At 35.5% G+C, this 23,089-nt stretch overlaps 1 protein-coding gene across 2 annotated transcripts in view; it reads left to right on the top strand.

Annotated features, from left to right (window-relative positions):
* The window catches only part of LOC6653130 (Ca(2+)/calmodulin-responsive adenylate cyclase), a 36,332-nt gene that overhangs the window by 6,150 nt on the left and 7,093 nt on the right, over nt 1–23,089 (top strand). The window contains exons 3-9 of one of the 2 annotated variants that reach the window (XM_023181341.2): nt 19,130–19,418; nt 19,491–20,228; nt 20,295–20,422; nt 20,499–20,802; nt 20,910–21,188; nt 21,629–21,634; nt 22,651–22,938. In XM_023181341.2, the coding sequence (XP_023037109.2) occupies nt 19,218–19,418; nt 19,491–20,228; nt 20,295–20,422; nt 20,499–20,802; nt 20,910–21,188; nt 21,629–21,634; nt 22,651–22,938 (1,944 nt within the window). In that variant the 5' untranslated portion in view covers nt 19,130–19,217. The remainder of the gene's footprint in view (nt 1–19,129; nt 19,419–19,490; nt 20,229–20,294; nt 20,423–20,498; nt 20,803–20,909; nt 21,189–21,628; nt 21,635–22,650; nt 22,939–23,089) is intronic. The other variant, XM_023181343.2, reaches the window with a different exon arrangement.

Here is a 23,089-nt window from a genome sequence, read left to right on the forward strand (position 1 = left end):
AACTAGCGGCTAATAAGTGATCTAAACTATTTTTTAGGCTTTTAAAAAGCGTATTTTAGATATCGGCTTTTGTTTTAAATTTAATTTTTGTTGGCTTTCTGGGATTATGCGAGACCAGGTGACGGAGCCGTCATCATTGCAAGGAACGTGACATGCATGCAAATTGTGCATTGTGCTAGGGAGGCGGACAGTGGGGGACAAGAAGGTAAAACACCTGAGACAAGGTAAGGCGGGCCAAGCGCTAAGCGAGAGCGAGAGAGAAAAACTGTTGCTGTTCCAAAACTAAATCTAAAGAGGGAGACAGAGAGAGAGAGAACAAATATGAACCGTAGGGTAAGAAAGGTAAAAGAAGGTGAATAGAGGTAAATGCAGGTGAAGTGTTAGCTCAAGTAGTCCCAGTCCCTAGTGACATTGATTGCACCACCACAAACCAACCACTCAATCCTACTTAAGATTATTACACTGAAATCAAATAGAACTTAAATTTGTCAATAAATTTCTGCATTATCTGCATCTTCTTCGATATGCAAGGCGAGCGCAATTAAGCGCAATTTTTTTTGTCCAGATAATGGCCAAGAGCCAGTAAGCGAGCTACCGAAGAGGTGAGTAAGTTAGTTAGCAGCAGTAGCAGCAGCAAGTTGGGACGGGGGGAGAGGGGTCGCCAGGGGTAGCAAGAACAATCGAAATGAACGGTGGCAACCAAAAAAACTGGTTCCCGCGATGGGGCCAGGGGCCAGTTTGCATGCCACACAAATTGACTAAAACTTAACTAAAAAACTAAAGATGAGATCGTGCCTCACGATCTTGTTTTTGGGCCCAGTGCCACACGCGTTCATCTCTAGTAGTCTCGAATATAGATAGACATAGTCACAGACATGGACATAGTCGGGTGGGGGGCCAGTTTTGTTGGCACAACGTATTTAGGTCGCCAGATTTGCAGTTGCTGTTGTTGTTGTTGTTGCTGCTGCTGCTGCTGTTGCTGCGTTTCAATTGATTTCTAATTAACCAAGCAGCAGCCATTTGATGGCATAGTTTGGTTTTATTTTTTGCTCTTATGGGGTAGTTTGCTGGTTCCCTCCTCCCTCCTACCTCCTACCTCCTACCACCTACCTCACGTGTATTGGGCACTTGATCCGTATTGCTTTCTTTCATTTTTTTTTTTTTTGCTTGTCACCTTCTTTGTGCAAATACTTTGTAGGTCAAGCGGCACGTTCCATGTGATCTGTGAGTGCGTGGGAGGTCAAAGTGTAGATAAGGTTAGGTTGTGTTGGCTTTTCCCACACCTATTCTCCCCCTCCCCTCCCCTCACCCAGCTGCTCCTCTTTAAGCCGTTTATTAATCGTTTGTCGCAATTAAAAATAAACAAAAAACCGACGCCCATATTATTCAAGTCAATTAGCGTATGTAGGCGCAAAAATTAATTTGTTTGCCGCCAAATGTGGCAGAGTTGAAGCCGCAGCAGCAACAAAACTCAAAGACGGAGAGATAGAGAAAGAGAGAGGGAAAAGTTGATCAGTGTGGGAGAAAGAAAACGAAGTTGAAATACACTTGATATAATTTACAAAGCAATATTAATCCATGATAATAATCTAAATATTAGTAAAGTCAAAACGTTTATATCTATTTGAACTTTGTTTAGTCTCTTTTTGGTTATTAGTTTTTAGTTTTCTTTTATTTAGCTCAAATGATTGGCCATTAAAAAGGGTATAAATGAACGATAATATTGTTGAACTAATGGAATGTGCTTGCAATTAAAATAAACTCACGCTGGCAACCCTGACAAAGACGTGCCGCCGCCAACGAACGAACTAACTAACTAAGTAACTAACTAAATAATGGACAAACGGACGGCCAACCATTCTGTCTGCAGCAGCAACTGTGTAAACTGTGTAGCCTCAGCTTATACATTGTGTTTGGCTAAATCTAAAACAAACTATACTTTATTGGACAGCTAAATAAAAACAACTGAAACAAAGTTGAAAATCGAAGTGAATGCGCGCACGCGTGTTTTGATTGCGCTTTTGATTCAGCAATTGCGCTGAATGTGGTGCACCACTCGAGAAGTGGTTGCCGTTCGCGCACGCGCATCAAATTAGTTATATTCGCACCGCTACGACTAAGCCAAGCATTGGTTTTAGTGCTAATATTTAGTTAGATTAGTTACTTTTCGAAACTAAAGACATAAATATGATTAACGATTAGGTTTATAACTCCTTCCTTCTATCTTAGAGTTGTTTCCCTTGAGAAGTCTCTACAATTAGGCTAACCTAATTGGTAACATTTTGTATAGAACTTGTTGTAACAAAAAGCTGTTAAATAGACTTCAAAAAGGGTTAAACAACATTTTAGAGAAGACATTTTCAATGTTGAAAATAAGTTTGTATGGGCCAGATTGAACAGGATTAAGCCATTTGCAAAATATTCACGTTGTAAATTAGAGCGGACCTTAAAAATTAGGCTCATATCGATATCTAGTTGAATTCTACATATTGCTACACCTGTTTGCAATCTAAGACTCAATCAAAACTCATTGCTTTGACTTGATTTAATTGCTAATTTTATTCAGATTGCTATCTTGAACGAGATGATTATCTTTTGACAATCGATTCAATCGCTATAGTTTGAAAGCCAATCAATCTTGCATGAAGTTAGAGTACACAAAAACAAAAAGAGGCAGATTGACAGCTACATACATAAAAGGAAAGGAAGGGGGCAAGACAGGCAGGCCAACTAAATACATACAATATACATATGTACATACATACATATGTATGTATTTATTCGTAGAAACAAACACTCCAAGTCCAAGTTGAGTTTGAGCTCAATACGAAGACTTGTTAATGCCCACAATTAGCTGTTAGCATCATCATCATCATCATCGTCGTCATCATCTCAGTAGCCTGTCAATTGAAAGCAGCTTGCAGACAAAACAATTAGCACACAATTGGCGTTATGAAGTTGGGCGCCTTCCAATTGCCAACTGCCACTCGAGAGGCTCATATAAAACATAGTTGCTGTCCAACTACGTATTTACACTTGTGTGTGTGTATGTGTGTGTTTATGCCTTCAATGACCGGAGAGCACACTTGAGAGGTTGTCAGCGTTTGCCCTTTGGGTGGCTGCCTCTGTGTGTTGTTTGCTCAACACTTTTCTTTCGTTTGAGTAACTCAATGAAACAGTTTGATGAACAGCCAACAATTTCATTATCTATATATATTTGAGATATTTGACAAGCCAAAAGGATCACATCCGAACTAAAACAATAATTTTCGCTTCTATTCTGAGTATTCTTTAAGTAATAAATGAACTGAGGTTCAAGTCCCACCGACTTCATTTAAATATTATATTTTAAAAAATTTTGGCAGGGCTCTTAAACATTTTCTGAGCATATTGTTTGAAATCCTAAAGTTAACTGAAACAGGAGTTTCCTTCAACATATTAAGCTAGAAAAATCTTTAAATCGATTTTCTGACAAAAGTCATTTCTCAAGTCTGTAAACATCATAAGTCAAAAACTACTTGACTCAAGTCAGCAGTTAATCACGAAAAGCTGTTGTTTGGTTTTACTTTGTGTTGCCAATATATCATAGGATGAAATGGCAAAGGAAAACAGGAATCATTTCCAAACGAATTTAGTTCATTTTCTCGAATGATGTCTGTTTAAACACTTAGATCTCGAAAAATATATAAACTAAAGCCACCAAATTTGGTATGTAGACGCGTGTAATGTATACGTAGATTGAGTTCATTTTCAATTACTGCCACGCCTCTTACGCGCCCTGTATTTTGAATAAAAACTATTTTTCTCAGAGACTATGTATGTATATACATATAGAGACTTAACCTGCTTAAGTTCTTTTCAATTTGAGCGAAATAGGGAAGATTGGTTCGTAAAATGGATTAAGGATAAAATGTTGGTTCTAATTTGTATTTATTAAATGTTAAGTAATTTGAGTAATTTGTTGATTTACTGTAATTTTCTGTGTATTTCAAAATTTAACAACCTTTCTAACAAGATATAAATCAATCTACGCAACATTTTACAAAACATCTGTAGTAAAAATTATGCATTTTTACATTTTCATAAGGAAAACAAATACATATATTAAAAAATAAATCAAAATCAAGAAGGCAAGTAAAAAAAGAAGATGCTTCCGTTTAATTTCCAATTCATCATTGACGTATTAAGCAATCAAGATGATGATGATGATGGGAATGATGCCCGGTACATAATGAAGCGACTCCCTCCCCCTTCGCCACCGCCCCACACACCAAACTATATATACGAGTAAAATTACTTTACGATCTTTGCAATCCGATTATGGGAAACAATTAACTGACTATCGGATGAACGTTGACAATTTATTGCAGTTATAAACACATACACAAAAAACAAAAAAACAAAAACGCGCAAAAGTGTATAAGCATTTGACAATCATACAAATTGATTAATTAAATACAAAGCAAAATAAAACGAAAAATTATAAAAACTGATTTTATTCTCGTCAAATGCTTCAACGGAATCTATTTATATCGTCCTAACTTTTGAATGCCCGCAACATAAGTATTTTCCATAATTCATTTCTGTTTGCCATTGCTCATTATTTGCCTCTGCTGCTGCTGCCGCTGCTGCCGCGAAACAACAAATACGAAAACATGAAATAAAAATTAAAAACAAAAACCATCAACAGACGTTTGACACATGTATCGAGAAGCAAAAACAGAATAAGAAAAACAAAAAAAAAAAAAAAAAACAAAGGGAAGTCGCAAAATGCTTAGTTTATTTTCGTTACCCTACAAATGGAAAGGGGTAAAAGGGCATATTAATATTAGCAAAATGTATGCCACATGTTCAATTATTTTTAACCACATTACAATGCGGAAGAAGAAATTGTTTGTAGTCATAGACTTTCATCAATAAAAATATCTATTGAGCCTATGAAATTTTACTTGAATAAATATTCTGAAAATTGATTTTCGATTGAGTATAAATCGATGATCTGATGTGAAGTATCTTTATGTCGGTCCTTTAAATTATTTTGGAAATGAACATTTCCAATTATAATTACACATTTGTCGTTTGGTTCAAAATTCTTAGTGAAAGATGAAAGAAACAAAAAAACCCAGAGAGCTGGGTCAACATACATAGCTCTAGCCAAAGTTTCAAAACTCTGGTAGATTCGTTTTCTAAGTGAACATTTTTTTGTAATTATTATTTTTAAATATTTAACATATTTTAGTAAGTTTTTTTTTTCATTTGCCATCTGTTTAACATATTTTGAACATTTAATTATGAAGGGTGGTAGGATAAAAGTATAAAGTGGAGAGTGGATAATTTTCTATTGTATCTACTCAAAGGTAATTTTTGGTTTCTGAAATTAAGGGTACGAAAACGTCTCCAAACCCATTTTAACTTACATCCGTTGTTGAAATTGCTCGTAACAGGGAAATAAACTTACTCCCCTAATGTATGCAATGAAAAGTAAATTTCTCATTGACCCAAATATCTAAGCAATAAACACAAGAGCTTTGATGACCAAAGCCAAGAACAATGCTAGTTTAAGCTATGTACTATAATTCATTTTACATCACTTTTTCCAAGTACAGAAAGAATATATGTATATTCTTACTTAGCCGTTTTTATTTTTCTTTTGGATTTTCCGGCCTTAATTCAATGCCAAGGAACAAGAATTTCAAACTTTCAAAAAATCTTCTCTCTTTATATTTAGGATCGAAATTTGTTGGAAAAAGTTTTTGTTTCGCAAATAATCCTTTGTTTTGCTGCCTTCTTCAATTGATTATGATATTATCTATCGTATTCAAAATTATTTCATATTGTCGTGATATAAATGTAGAAGTAAGTAGAGTAAAGAAAAAAATCCCTTTATATTGCTTAGAAACTTATTTCCTTTGGTATTTTTCTTTGGCCTAATGTCATATGAGCCATTTGTTCGCACTGAGCGTCGGAAGAAAAACCTTTTCAATATCGTGAGTTTTTAGCCTTGATAACTTAATGCTTTACACTTAATTAGTTGTTCAACAAAGAGACAAAAACCTTTGAATCTAATTGAGATAAGAGTTTGATCGGGGGGAAGGGGTTGGCAAAAGTTGCATGATTTCTTTATATCCTCATTAGCTAAGTAAATGAGATGCAATCCACATATAATACACCACATTCTCCTTCGACACGCAACGACAAACAACTTGACCTTCATATGGCCCCGTCCTCCCAACGTGGTGGGCGTGCGTTCGTCGTCCAATCTCTCTTCGATTGCTGTTTCGATTTGAGTTCCATTTCCAATGCCAATACCAATTTCTATTCTGCTTCTATTCCTGCTGTGTCGCTGCGTCTATGTATCTATCTCTTTACGTGTTCTCAAAATGACATCACTCACTCACTCAGCCATTTGGGTGAATCGATATAAAATAAAATAGAATAAAAGGTTCTCGTCGCAAATATTAAAATCAGGCACATATATATTAAACCCATACTAATATTAATCACACCCTTTAACATTGCCAGCCAAGTAGTTGGCAAATGTTTGTCATTTGCACTATAACTTATCGAAACTATTTAGGTATAACACACTGACCCCCCTCAAACAAAATCAACGCAACTAGGCACAACACTAAAATGAATCTCGGCTGTGGCATTGATAATGAAAAACGATTTCTATACCATAAAGTACTTGTGGTATATATATGGTATATACTGGGCAAAAAGCCACTTGAGTTATTTTCTTTATCAGCGACACTTGAAAAAAAAGAAGACTTCCCCTTTTAACCCCCCTCCATGCTCGCTTTCGTGTGGCTTTTGCAATTCAATCAACGTTGCATTTTCGTTACTCTTTTTTTTTTTATTTAAGTACTTGACAAATGCAATGGAATAATAAATAACCAAGTAGTAGGGAATGAAAACTTTGACTGCAATAATATCTATAGACACACAATCACACACACACACACAGATGGTTGGAAATATATGCATGTTGTTGCCTTGCTCCACAGGACATGACAATTTGCAGCACTTACTGCAAAGCAGTTCACTGACATGAATTCAAAAAACGAAAACAACAAATTAAATGGCAAATAATAAAAAAAATTAACAAAAAATCAATGCAAATGTGCAAAACAACTTCAATAGAAATTCTAGAGTTTTTGAAATTAATACTTAAACAAGTCTGATATTTGCGTCTTTAACAATATAAAGCACATATTTACGGGCAGATCTTTTCCTATTGGCTCATTAAAGAGTATATGGGTTTATGATTCAAAAACTGTAACATTTTAAATCTCAAAAAAAAAAAAAAAATAGAACAAAGTCTCGAAAATGTAGACTTTATGCTCTAAATCATGCTAATAACTATGTATAAGCCAAATTTCCCTCAGAGATGTTTTTCGAACGTTTAAACTCTTTGTAATACTTTCATACTTTTCTTATCATTGGATTTGATTTCAATTATTTTGTTGTAAACTAAGTTAGGCATTTAATATATATATATTTAATATCTGCATAGATGGAAAATCAATTTTAATAAATTTTGATTATAGTAACTACAGTGAATATCATAAATTATTCATACACTATTTTCCAATACAATAAATAATGAGTGAATCTGGTACGGATCCAGGGGGGTGGGGTTCATGAGACCACCACCGGACCACCTATGAAATTTTAAACTTCAGTGTACGTGCAAGACAAGGTCGTTTAGACTAAATCCTATATATACATACATAAGTACATGACAAATTTTGAAAAAAATCCAAAAATCCATAAAACCTTTTTATTATGGAAATCTTTAAAAATTTCCTTTTTTTACATAATTCGGAAAATTCATGTTGTTACGTTTATATTGGAAAATATCTGTTAAGTTGAATCGAAACCTTGAAAACTAATATTCTGGCGAATTTACATCTTATATCACGACAAGTATTTTAGGGTTAACTTATATAATAGCCAAGCTTATTACCTTAATTTTGTATAGAGTTTAGCAGTTTACCAGCATTTAACCTCTGGTACATCGTTTATTTGCCCAGTCAGGAGAAAACGTGCCTTATTGGCATTACGCCAAAGGGTCATCAACATTCTCGGCCCTTGATAAGAAAGGAGGGAATGTGATGGAGGGAGGGAGGAGCAAGAAATGCAGGTGTATAGGACACTTTGCAGCTGTTTCCTGTGCGTAGGTCGCTGCACTCCACAAAGAACGGAACGTACGAGACTATGAGACAACCAACTGCAATTCATTTGGCATATTTGGTTCAACCACCGGTAAATACACGAGGGGGAGAGAGTAAGACGGGGGGCGTTGTGTGTGTGTGGTAACAAGAAAAGTTTGTTAACGATTATGCGAAAAGTTCTGTGGACCCAGAACGAGAAAGTGTCATTCGCTTTGAATGTGTATTGCATTGTTAGATAAACAAAAAGACGGAAACAACAAAATGATCAAATCTTAACTTAACTAACTTTTCTGCAAAAAGCCGAATCAATTACTCTTTGCTTTAACTTGTTCACTGTGGGTTTACCATATAATGATTTTCTAATATATATTGGCTAACAGATCGTTGAAAATGAATATTTATCTTGGTTCTTAGTTCTTTTTCTTGTCCTTTTCTTACATCAAGTTCAAGGACCCAACCTAAAGGCTTAATATTTCTATTCAGTTTTTTCCGTCTGTTTGCTTTTTGCTTGATTTTCATTTCTTACTTTTCTGATTTGACATGAAAAATTTCTAAGGACAAAGTCAATGGCAAAAATATAAATGTTGTGTTCCTCTTCTGCTGCTGCTACTGGTTGTCACTGTGTGTTTGCTGTTGCTGCCGGCGGTTTTTGTTTGTATTTTCTCTGTTTGACTGCCTATTTAAAATTCAACACTTTAAACGCTTTTAAATGAGACGCTGAGCGCGATGTCAGCCAGCCCAACAATAAAGCTAGCAGCAGCAATCATCGCAGTCATCGTGGACGTCAATAAGAAGGCGTCAACGCCTCATCCAGAGGTCATTCAAACACACACATTCATATATTCGGGGCCATGCAATCAGTTTGGCTTGGCGCATGTGGCCAACAAAACTAAAAAAAAACATCAAGTAACGATCAAATCAATGAATTGAATCTAAATACAAAATGGGATAACATTTGGTTCTTTTCACAAATTTAAGTAGAAGTAGAATTTAGTTTAAAAGGATTTCAAAGGATTGCATTAAATAGAAATCTTGATGGACAAATCTTAAATAGGAGATTATTGATCAAATGTGTATCAAATGTATTTTAAATTCTCTTCAAATTTTGCAATTGAGATTAAATTACATTTAACCTCAAGTTAAGCATGTTAAATTGCTTATTTTCTTAATCAATCAACCTTCACAGCAAACACACAACAGTTTGGTGCCACTGTAGTTACATTTACACACACACACACACACACTCTCGGATACAGTGGTTGGAATATTGCAAAATTGTGACCCTGCCATTTCGCGGTCACTTAAACCTTCTAGCAAATTGAATTTATTCATTTTTGGTCACATCTGCCTTCATCGTCGTCGTCGTCGCTTTTTTGTTGTTGTCGCCTCCACGTGCCTTTTGGTTTCACTTGAAACGGTTCGAAATATTTGATATTCATAATGGTCCCTCGATGACGATAACGATAACAATGACGACGATGGCGATGACGTTGACCCCGTTGACGCAACCCCGCAACACAGCAGCACCCTGTTGTCTCTGGACTTGGCTTAATTTCTGGTTCAATTTGCGTGCTCAGCATTAAAGTCCAAGTTATGGCAAGGTTTGCTTCCTCTCATTCATTCTAATGATATCACAATGTATCCAGCTGCTATTGAGACTCGGTTTACTAATTATAGTAGTTTATATCTATGTATGTATGATCGACCAGTGGGTGGGGGGAGGGCAAGAGATCCCTTTTAAAAGTATAGAGGTTAATATTAAAATGAATATAGTCATCAATAATAATGCTTGAAACACTTAAACATCAGTTCCTAGTTGGATCGATTGTAGCAAATGGGTTTTGGTTTATTTATAAACAGGCATATCACGTATACGCAACGATTGCCCCGGTTAATAAAAAAAAATAATACCAATTATATGGCTTAACCAATTGAGTTATAGTTTTTTCTAGTAAAGCTTTCAACCTCAAAGTTAACCCAATCAATTTACTTCTGTATTGTATTTTGTTTGTTTTCTCTTGGTTATGTCACATTAAAAACAACTCAATAGACCCTCTCGTGTGTCTTACTCTCTCTCTCTCCTTCTCTTTCTCTCTATCTATCTTGGCCACTTAAGTGCCTTATGCCCCGCCCTAAATACTTGAAAATTGTTACCAAATTACAGTTATTTAGCAATTGTGAAACGTTCTTGACTGAAACGTTGTCGTTTAGTACATAGACTAAGTAGTAATAGTTGCAGTCGTTGTTGTTGTTGTTGCTGTTGTTGTTGTTGATGACAGACAAGCAGTTAAAAATGGATTGAAGGATTTGGCATGTCTTTAAATACTTATAAAAATGTCAAATTATTATTATTTACGATGCAAATATTTTAAGTGCGAAACGTTTTTTACATTGTGTGGGGTTATAGAAAAATTTATTTAACAAATATTACATAAAGTTTTATATTAAATCTCTATTAGACAAATTGTTAACATAGAGAACATCTTGGCTGGCTATATGGCTGACTGAATGACTGACTGACTGACATGACCATCATTTGGTTTCCATGACCAAAACGACTGTCCAACTTGTCAGCACTTACTTGTGAATGGGTGGGTGGTTGATTGGAGCACCGAGGGTGTGAGTGGGGAATTGGGTGGACCAGCAGCCACAGTCAGCGTCATGGCATTGCCTCGAATGTTGCCCGTCCGTCAATCTCCTGTCTAATTAGAAACATGCCAAAAAACAAAAAAATACTAGAAGAAATTTAAGAATTTGGTTGTAATTATTATAATTTTTTTTTTTTGGTTTTTAATTTTGATACCCTCTAAAAACATGGAAATTCAACTAAACTAAGAATGTTCAAATTAACAAAATAAATGTCTAAAAGAGGTAACAAACTATTGCAATTTTCTTACATTTGTAAGGTGTTTCAATTTGTCAATTTATGTCACAGAAACTATATATAAAGAAATGTACAAATGTTACAAAGAACTTGACATTTCATATCACACCCAACACGAGAATGAGAATGTTTTTTGTATTACGCTCGAATTGCAACAATTTGTGCAAACGAAATGCACGTGCCAGAGATTTCAAATCGAAAGGATAGGCTGAAATCGCTTTAAAATGAATGAAAAAGGGAACTTGATGTGACGTTGGTTCAAATGACGACAAACTTTCCACATTGAGTGTGACAAATGGCATATCTATCAACATACATGTGTAATGGAAAATAATTGAAATTGTCATTATACATTTCTGAACAATTTGATCATTCAGAAATACGTCTAAAAGTCTCGTTAACAATCTTATGTTAGACTATAAAAGTGTTTTCAATTCATTTTGAATATAAACTAAAATATTAAGTTTCTATCTTAACTATGCCTTAACCAACATTGTATGTATTTACATTAACAATTTGCTCAAAATCAGAATTGTTGTTATATGGTATCTATATACCTCACCGCTCTCCCCCACTCCATTTCGCAGCATTTGGTCTATTCCACAATTTCTCTTTAGAATGAACCCAAATAAACTGCATCTTCTTGTTCTTTTTTCTGCTCTCTACTTTAATTGCAAAATTCTCAGAAACATCAATTCGAAATTGTACACACACACACACATTCGTTTATGTGTCTGGCTGTGTGTGTGTGTGTGTGGGGTTATAGCATTTCAGGCAAATTCCTAATAACTTCCCTACTACAATAATAACAACCAACAAGACAGACCAATTCGACCCATTCAACCCATCTGGTCGACGACGATGCCGACTCCTTCTAATGCTCATCGAACAAATACAGTTTTATTTTTAAAATTGAGAAAAAATGGAAAAAAAAACTGGGCGAAAAAACAAAAAAAGGGGGAAATGTGTTTTTACAGACGATTTAACCGTTCGTCCGGTAATAGCCAACCAAATGCTAAAAGCATCTAAATATGTCTAAATACCCTTACCACAAAGGGTATATAAATACTATCGATCGGAAGTTTGCCAAGCTTGTGCCTTGTCGAATTTCTCAAGGTCATAATAGAAACAAACTTTATTATATCTAACCAATTTAAAATAAATTTAAATATTTTTCGGCTTTAAGAATATAGATTGATGATTTTCCAATAATTTGTTATACTTTAAAAAGCCTTATAACAGCATAGAGTTTTGGGAGGTAAATCAAACTTGAATATCGTTCTCATTTCCTTGCCCAATGATCCGTCCCTATAAAAAGTACATACATACATAAATAGATAGATACAGAGGGGCATAAAGAATCCGGCCCTTTGTTTTATTCTCTTTTATCATTTTCGTTTCAACAAAAAAAATGTAAGTTTAAAAATAAAAACCAAAAATTATTGATTTTCTCTTCTTACATTTTGTGTGGTTTGGCCTTTTAGCGGGTTAATTTGCATGCCCTTGCCGCCAAGTCTCTTGACTGTTTGCCAATTGCACCCAACCCAACCCAACGTCTCCGCCTTCCGCCCCGCCTTTGACATTGTCCCCCTTCTACCAGTTATTGCGGATGCAAAACCACGTTTCAAGTCTATCCTCTTTACACAGCAATTCCCATTCCCGTACATTTCGAGCTCAGTCCGCCAGCATTTTAACATATGTTCAATGCATTGACTTATTTCCCTTAAACACTCGCAACCTTCTCATTCCATTTAATTAGGCGCAAAAACGAAAAAAATGCTTTAAAAAAAAAGAGGAAATTTTATGCAAAAACGAAAATTCAATTTGAAATCCAATTTTAAATCCAAATCGCCAAGTCATTACGCTTATCGCACTGTGTCCCATCGTTTACACCTCACTTCACTTCCCTCCTTTTCCCATTAAACTATGCTGAAGTGAAGATCGTGTCGTTACTGCTGCGGCTGATTATCGCTTTAGTCAGCCATATGGGTGGGTGGTTGTTTGAGTGGAGGTAAAGGTGTAGTTGGAGGTGGAAATGGGGATGGGAGTGGGAGTGGGGGTGATGAGCAGGTGCATTGCACTGCATTGATAGAGCCAAGAGGAGGCCGTGCAAATGCGCAAACAGTACGCAGCTCCAAACAAATAGAACACAAAACGAAACAACACTGAAACAACTAAGAGATAATTTCCTTTAACCGTGCTCTTACCTCCCTATCTACCTTCCGTCCTCTTCCCTTCATCAACAATAGAAGCTAACAAGTTGTTTTGACGGATAAGCGTAAAAAATTGAAGTAAATCTGACATTTCACAATGAAGTAATGGAAGAGATAGAGCTAGTCAAACATTTGTTACTCGCTACTCGTTACTCGCTACCAGTAAGTCAAGATGTCAGTCACGGACCTTAAGGGAAAACAATGGAAAGGAAATGTAGATGAAATAGTGATTTATGCAGTGGAGTAAAAGTAAAACGACAACAATGCAAAAGGAAAGACAAAACAAATGTTACAGTTGATACAGAAAATGAAAAACAAGACGAGAAGGTGAAATCAATAAATGAAGGCAAAAACTGTAATAAAATGACAACATATGACAAACGAATGATATGAAAGAAACAAAGCAAAGGAGAAGAGAGGCAACGCAATAAGAAAATTATAAAAGGCTAAACGAAACAGGACTAGAAAAGAAAATGCAAAAAAATCATAATTATTATAATGTAGAGGATGTCCTTGTCCCTAAATGAAAAGTATGAGAAAAACATTTGGAAAAGGACTGCTCATTTTATATACATATACATATATGAGGTCTATACAAATATATATCTGTTTTGATAACAACAATGCACCCAAAAAATTGTGAAACAAATATTTATTCAATGGATATTATAAACCCTTCAATAGAACCAACCCCATTGAAAATTGCTGACATCAGAAAGGAGCGACAACAAGAAAAACAACAAAAACGACGGGCCAATGACAAAATATTTATATCCTTGAACTCGAGTTTTCACACATGCTAATAAAAACAACAAAATAAAAACTCAACAAGGACAAAACCGTATCTGACATACTCTGCCATAATTTGCCTCATGTTGGAAACTTTTGCTATCGAATTCAATGAAAATCTCTATTTCCAATGAATTGATTGAGTGTTTTTAAGAAAAAGTACCTTTTTCCAGTTGGAAGACTCTTCTTTAGAGTGACTATTAATACTAATTATTTTTTAGGGTATAAAAACATTTTGTCATGTATCTAGAAAAGAAGACTGGGATAATTCCCCTCACACACATACACACAGACACATCCCAAAACCAACCCATCCCCATCTCATACGAGTTCACTCCCTCATCAGGACATATCTACGAGTTCCTGGCGCGCCACAAAAAATTTCTTTTGGCGCCATATTTTTCCTTGTCCTCTTCTCTCTTTTTTCAATTTGCCTTCTGTTCTTACTCATCCTGCTATCCGGCAAAAATTGTATTTTGTTTTTTGGCTTGGTGGGTCAACTAAAGTGATTTTGTTCTGGGTTCCTACAGATGACGGCGAGGCGGCACTGAAATGACTATCGACAACAACTCGTAGATACTCACACACACACCAACACACACACACACATATATGGCTGTATAAAAGCCATACAAAATTAGCCAATAATCAAATTATGTTGCCGCGATTGAAGGCTCCGATGTCCTTTTCTCTCTCTTTTAACTGCATCCGCTAATTGATTTGCAAAAATAATAACTAAAAGGACAGACTGACCCCCACATCAACATCCAGGGGAAAAAATGTATGGCAAAGGCACGATGTATATACATACTTATATAGATTCAATTAGTTTTTTCTTCTTGACGAAAGCGGAACGGACTTTTTCGCGTGGATAGATTGCTTGTGAATCCAAAAGAAAAAAAAAAACCCTGCAATCACCGGAAACTATTTTCTAATTTAATTTTCTTTGCCAGCCAAAAAGAAAACAGACACAAAGCCAGGCAAACAGATAAAGATAGATGAAATATGTTCATATAAATGTTTTGTATTTATAAACATGAGTGAATGCATTTATTAATTACACAATTGTTGAAATGTTTTGCTTGTTTTTTTCCCTTATCAGTTTAATACAATAAATATTTCTAGTTAATCTGATTGCATTAGCTATCTAAATATTGAATTGAAATTATGCATATTTTGATGATTGAATTTGAAAGGATGTGTATACCCAGGACTTAAGCCAGTAAGAGTATATTGGCACTGCATGATGAATCGACAGAAAAAGATTAGAAACTTGACCTCATGCTTGTTTTTAGATTCTTCTATTGATAATAGTGATAATATAATAAACTCTTTAATTTATTGTTATAACCTTTGAAGGTTAAAGTATATTACCAAGGCAACTGCTAGAAATGCATTTAAGAGATTCCTATTACAGGGTAGTCCCATGAACGACTAAACGTCCATCAGTTTGTTGATTGCTTTGCTTTAGTCTTGTCTAAAGATGAGGCATTCAAATCTTTGAGATATAATTTACCAATTTTCTCTTTATGTGTGTTTCTACCTCTCTCTATGTGTGTTTGTTTCTACGTCAGTTTTGTATTTTTAAATGTTTTTGTTGATTGTTGGTTTGCCATTTGCTTTGATTTGTTTTGGCTTAAAGTAAAATTTTCATCGGATTGATTGAATGTTCGATTGATAATTGGTTGATGGAGCAAAGAAGTGTAAATATGATAAATTCTTTTAAAATCTCAGTCAAGTGCAATTGAAATCGATGTAAGATAGAAAATCTATGATATATATTTCTACTTTAATTGAAAACAACGAAAAAAAAAATAAAAATATATAAGATATACCTTTATGTATTTGCTTTGCAATTTTGTCGCCTCTTTGATTGACAATGAACTTAGAAGCGACATCGTTGTCTATTTTACTATTTCTCTCAAGACAAGGGAGCGTGGCCTTTTAATTGATGTTTAACTTGTTGTTCTTTCTTTGGTTGTGTATATGCGTATGTGTGTGTGTATGTGTAGTGTTCTTTGGCAAGAGCCAGTGAATGCTGCCAAAAATTTCATGTTCGCCAAATTGCTGCAGTAAATTATGCTTAAATTATTGCCAATATACATTAAAAATCGTTTAACAATTAAATGAGCAATTATCCATTGATATATTCTCTCTATTCATTCACAAAACTCAATTAATATATCTCAAAGTTACCACAACAAACTGAAGTAAAGATTTTTGCTCTTTTTTGGGTTATACGACTAGAAAATGACGTGGATTTAGGATGAATACATACTTGTGATAGGTTTTTTTTTTAATTAATGTGAATTAAGTTTGCTAAAATGTTATATATTAAAATATTTCGACACATTCTCGTTTCCGAAAAGGTTTTGAAGTCATTTCGTATTGGAAAAGATATCAATTTTGATTCTGACTCGAAGTCGATAACTGGATGAGGTCTAACTAAATTCATTTGATTCCTTTTTAATACATTTTTCGATTCTGCTTCTGATGTATAGCCGAATTAAGTCAATGATTTAATAGTATTCTCTAAAATTGTATTGCTTTGCCTTATATACCCTATTTGTAGGCTCATGTATACTGCAGGGTATATACACACATGCACCAATCTTATATATCAAGTGGCGTCAATTTATGTTGGACACATAAATATAATTTTCCAAAATACGCACGAAAAATGCCTACTTGACGTGAATTTCAATTATATGTAGATACATCATGAAGCGTATAGAGGGGGGAGGCATTTTGTTAAAGGGAGGGGAGGCGGAGTGCAAAAAAATAAAAACCTGCAATGCAAATTTATTATTTACACTTGCATAACTCAGAAATGTTCGAGCAATGTTTTGGGTTCTTTTTTTTTCTCTCGGCATACCGCAAATAGAATGTTTCTTCTTGTTGCGTTTTTCTTGTTTATTTTAATTTGAATTTTAATAATTTTTTTTTTTTTTTTTGGAAATATGAAATTAAAAATATTCACGTCTCATTATATTAAATATGTCGCGTTGTGTGCTCGTCGCGAAATGTGCAAAATGTGCACGGTGAGAACATAAAACACACAAGAGGAAAAAGTTCTGCTCAAACTGCCAAAAAAAAGCAAACAAACAAATATGTAAATGAACAACCGAACAAACAAATAAACAAGCAAACAAACAAATAAACACAATCTTTTGTCAATTCACAGACGAAATTGTGTGTATAGAAACTTCGATTACTAAAAACTTTTCACAAGTAATTAACCAAAAGGTTTATGTAAGACCTTAACTGAAAAGCACCTGTTTGGCTATAAAATCCAAAACAAAAAAAACATAATTTATAATGAACATTATTCTGGACCACATTTGGTGCAAACTATTATTTAAAACTCAATTAATTTCACTACATTCATTTTGCTCAACATTATTTTTTGAAAACTTCGTAATTTCCTATGACCAATTTAAATCGAAATAAATATTATATGAAGATTCTCAAATAATCTAAATGGTTTTTTAGATCATATTGTTCACTGGTTTGGGTATACTTATTTTAACGGATTTGGAAATCAAAATAATTATAAAATTTGCTTTAGAAAAACTAAAAAATTACATCAACATTTTTTCTGAATGGTTTTAGAAATGGTTGTCCATTTCAATTGCTAACGTTTTTTACTTTTAAAGCCCAGTCAAAAACGTTATTACTTAAGGCAAAAAATGACAATATACAAAACACTGTACAACAAATTTTTGGTTGTTGAAATCAAACCAGATCACAGCATTTATTTTTCCTAATAAAATATAAGTAGAGTAAATGAGAAAACAAGTCAGTTTAAATATATATAAACTGTTATATAAAATATTAAAACAGAGTTCTTAATATTGCAGAAAAAAGAAAAAATGTGATAGGTTTGTTTTTTTAATGGTTTTAGCAGTGTGGTTAAAAGGTCAGAAGCAATTTGAAACATCAAAACTTTTCTTAGTTTTCAAAATTTGAAACAACTTAATTTTTCTTGAACAATTCTCGCAAATTTTATGCATTGATTATGCCAATTGAAAATGAATTAATTAAATTATCATTCTGACGGTCAAGAAAAAAGAAAATCAATGACAATTTCTGACCTTTATACTGGAAAATATCGTACAAATATATATAAGTACCTATATATGTATTTACATAGCTTTCGTTACGATTTTAACCGTTTTTTTTGGGTTTCTTAATATATAGAAAGTACATTACCAAAAAAAAAAAGAGATATATATATATAATAATAATTATATCATGTCATGCCTAATTGATGGAATGATGATCCCTACCGGTCTGCCCCTCAGCACTCCCTTCTTCTTCCTTTTCCTTTACCGATTTGGCTGAACGCCCCGATCTGTTTTGCTGCTGGCAACTAATTACGGATTTTTATTTTGAAAATGTGAATTTGTGCATAATATTTTAATGAATTTAACGGATTGCCGGCATACAAATCGCCATTAATCTTACCATGGATGATGACTGTGTGTGTGTGTGTGTGTGTGCGTTGTCATGTTGTCACCCATATGGCCCATATGGCCCATTCCCCATACCATCTCAAGTCAGCTCATCACCAGCTCACCAACCCAACTCTTCCCCCCGTCAATGCGCCCCTCTATAGAAAGCTTTTTGGCCTGGCTGGTTTCTCGGGCAGGTGGCGAGTTGCTGGTGCGCAAATTGCTGTGGTGTGTTGTTGCTGGCTTCTGCTGGCTGCTGCTGCTGGTTGCTGCTGGTGGAACAAACTTGGACACTGAACATTGATTGATTTCACGCCAGCTACTTCTTGTGTTCCTTGTGCGCGCTTATTTTTAGTCGATATTTTGAGCAAATGTGGGAAATGTTTTGATTTATTTTTAAAGACACCCTCCCACCATATATAACACTAGCAAGAGCACAGCAGAAACAGTCGATAGATAAATAGATAGACAGAAAGAGAAGGTGGAGAAGGGGGGTAGGTGGACTTTGGGATTTGCGTTAATGATGATTATGCTGAGTTTTCCTCTTCATTGATTGCGTTTTCAAGGTCGTTTGTCAGTTTAACTCATTTAACTCATTTCATCTTATTGCAGCTAAGATAAACTTGGCCAACCCTTGTCGTTTGGCCATCATCATAAACAGGAGGAGGAGCCGCTTAGCGGCGGCAGCGCCGGCATCCGCATGGATCATGCCGTGAAGGCGACGCGCGGCCGCCCGCTCAATACGCTGCGCTTCGAGAATGATGAACTGGAATGTCTATATCAGCGATATACACTCAAATTGCAACGATTCTCGGTGCTGGGCGTGGTGGCTCTAGTTGTTGTCCTATGCGGCGTTATGGCAGCCCTCTCATTGGCCTTTAATAATGCTGCCACCTTTCATGTGAGTCCTTAGCTTAAACTAATCCTTTATGTTGCTAAATCTTAACTCTCGTCCCCCTCTTCCAATTGATAGAACATCTTCAATTCTATTGTCTGTGTGCTATTTGCCATTGTGTTGGGTCTATTGCAATGCTCTGTTATCAAGGATCATCATTTACCTACACTATGCTATGGCATACTTCTCTTCACGGCCAGCATTTGCATAGTTTCCATGCCCACTCTATTGGGCAGTGTATTTCCCGTGGACACCAAAGAGGTGATGGCCGAAGGTGTTTGGCAAATTGTCTTTGTGGTCTTTCTAGCCTATGCAATGATGCCGCTTCAAATTTGGGAGGCGGTTGCCTTTGGCATTACCCTGCCATCGGTACACATTAGCCTGACGGTCTATAAGATATTCACGGATGCTCTACAATATTTGGAATATAATCAATTGATAGCCAATATTGTCGTATTCATTGGTGTCAATGTGGCCGGTTTGGTTGTCAACATCATGATGGAGCGGGCCCAACGTCGAGCCTTTCTCGATACACGAAATTGTATTGCCGCACGGCTGGAGATACAGGATGAGAATGAGAAATTGGAAAGATTGTTGCTATCGGTGTTGCCCCAACATGTGGCCATGCAGATGAAAAATGATATACTATCACCAGTGGCTGGACAATTTCATCGCATCTATATACAAAAGCATGAGAATGTTAGCATTCTGTTTGCCGATATTGTTGGATTCACTGTGCTCTCATCACAATGTAGTGCCCAGGAGTTGGTTCGTCTGCTGAATGAGTTATTCGGACGCTTTGATCAATTGGCTCATGTAAGTTTAACTAATCCGCTAGTTATACTAACTTTAATATAATGCAATTTTCCATATAATTTTTAGGATAATCATTGCCTGCGCATTAAGATATTGGGTGATTGTTATTATTGTGTCTCTGGCTTGCCGGAACCTCGTAAAGATCATGCCAAATGTGCAGTGGAAATGGGTCTCGATATGATCGATGCCATTGCGTGAGTGCTACCAATTTATCCCACTATATATATATACATATATATTTATATAAACCATAATACTTTTGATTCTTAGCACTGTTGTGGAGGCCACCGATGTGATTCTTAATATGCGTGTGGGCATTCATACTGGACGTGTGCTTTGCGGTGTTCTCGGCCTACGTAAATGGCAATTTGATGTTTGGTCCAATGATGTCACATTGGCCAATTATATGGAATCTGGCGGTGAGCCTGGCCGTGTTCATGTTACCCGTGCCACTCTTGATTCGCTGTCAGGTGAATACGAGGTGGAGGCCGGACATGGTGATGAGCGTTCCTCATATTTGCGTGATCATGGCGTTGATACATTCTTTATAGTCCCGCCACCGCATCGTCGTAAAGTAAGACATTATTATCATCATCATCATCATGATCATGTTTTGTCATTTATCATTTTGTCATTAGATGCAATTTTACTTTAATATCTTTTCATCTCTCATTTTTATAGCCACTGATGCTTAACACTTTGGGTGTCCGCTCGGCCATTGGCAGTCGTCGCAAATTGTCATTTAGAAATGTATCGAATGTGGTTATGCAATTATTGCATACCATTAAATTCTCAGAGCCAGTGCCATTCTCGAATATAGCCACCGGTTCGTTTCCATCGGCAGCAGCAGCCAATGCCTTGGTGGGTGGCGGTATTGTGGGAGCCAGAGGAGGCGCTTCTTCGACAGATTCAGCGACAGCAGCCACAGCCGTACATGTGTCCGAGAAGGGTTCGCGTAAGGTAAGAAGCTTAAAATGGTCCTCGTCGTTCTTTTTCCTGTTCCTGCTCCTTCTATTCTGTTCTCTTCTCTACTCTACTCTATCTTTCTCCCCCCTTATATATATATATATATATACATACTCTGGCTATGTCTCTTTGTTCCAAATCGATCCTATTCTTCTCTTTGTAGTTGTAGTTAATCAGTTTTCAGTTGAGTTCTTTTTCTCCTTTTACTCTTCCTCTCTTTCGGTGCATGAAGCAGTTGAAACAGTTGCTGGGTTTGGGCAATTTTTTGGGTACTGTTTTCGTTTGCGTTGTCCTTTTGTCAATTTGTTTTGTCTCTTTATTTATTTGCCCTGTAGAAATGCGTTTCAAAAAAAGAAAAAAAAAACAAAAATGTTTTCTAATTTCTTCCTGATTTCTTTCTTGCGTTGATTTCATTCTTTTTCGTTTACTTTCAGGATGCGGTAAGTTTAGCCCATAAAGAAAAAAAAAGAAACCAAACGAATTAATACCAAAAATAATTAAAAAAGGAATCTTCCCCAACCCGACCCCCCAACCCAGTGATCCAAGACTTCCAATTTTCATTCCCCTTTGACGTTGTCTCCCATCAGTTTGTTTTTGGTTTTCCCCGTCTTTTGTTTTCTGTGGGTTGTATTAGTTTTGCTTTTATTTAATGTACTCGTATCTACTAACTAACTTGTAGTCTTGGTAGTCTAAAAGTAAAAGTCTAGTCTCAAAAGTTTTAATGTTGTGCGTAGTTTAATTACATTTTAAATTCAAATCATTGTCGTCCTCGTCGTCTCGTCGTAGTTAGTTTTGAAATATTCATTGGACATTACACAACACTGACACAGTTTTCTTACACTACATCAAATTTAAATTTGGCATTGGGATTCGAAATTTGATTGGGGTAAATTACCACTCGAAGGAACTCGATAAATACAAAAAAACAAATGCCAAAATTTACCAAATACACTGTGGCCAAGATGAGAGTGAATTTAGATATACCCACCTTGGGGTATGGCTACAGGGTATCTGATATTATATATTTGCTTACGAGTCCCTTTTAAGTGAGAAATTTTGGTAAATCAAGTTCTATGCTTTTAAAATCAATTCACACTAATCGAACTATGTTTTTTTAGTCTATATTTGAGTTGCGTTTAGTTTTCGTTGACCTTTTGACCTTTGTCACTATTGTTTTTCCCTTCATTTATCTCTCTCTCTCTCTTTGTCTCTTTCTCTGTTTGTCACTCTATCTATATCTGTATTTCTCTATATCTCCTAACTATCCTTACTCTTAACTCTTACCTCTTGTTTAACTCTATTTAATTCTTGCTAAATACGTAAACAAAAAATCTATTTAACTTTTAGTTTTTTGTTTTTGATTTTTCTTTTTCTAAACAAAAGTCTAGTTTTTAAGCAACAAAACTTACTGTATATGTATATATATATATACTGTATATACTTCTCCGATCTTTAGGTAATACGTCTACAAAAAATCTTACATGCTACCCCGCCACCGCACGGCATCGGCTATGGCAGCGTCATCAGCGTTGACAGCGGTCCAGGTGCAGGTGGTGTTGGTAATAGTCTTGGTCTTGGTGGTGTTACTAATGGTGGTGCAAATGGTGGTGCTGGTGGTGGTGGTAGCGGTGGCGGCGGTTCAGGGGGGGGCAGTGTCCAAGTGACCGTAGGCACAAATCCCAATTCAGCAGCGAGTACGATTAGTCGCATACATAGGCACAACAATCACACGACCAATAATAAAGTGAGCAGAGCCCAAATAAGCCAACCAAAAAAACCAAAAAAAAAAATAAAATCAAATATCCAAAAAACTAAAAAAAAAATTAAATACGAACCGTTCAATTTGTTCGTTTTTTTGTTTTATCCGTTTCATTTGTTTTATTCATTCAAGTTGT

This window comes from Drosophila willistoni, assembly GCF_018902025.1.
Source record: "Drosophila willistoni isolate 14030-0811.24 chromosome XL unlocalized genomic scaffold, UCI_dwil_1.1 Seg142, whole genome shotgun sequence".
Taxonomy (NCBI): Eukaryota; Metazoa; Arthropoda; class Insecta; order Diptera; family Drosophilidae; genus Drosophila; species Drosophila willistoni.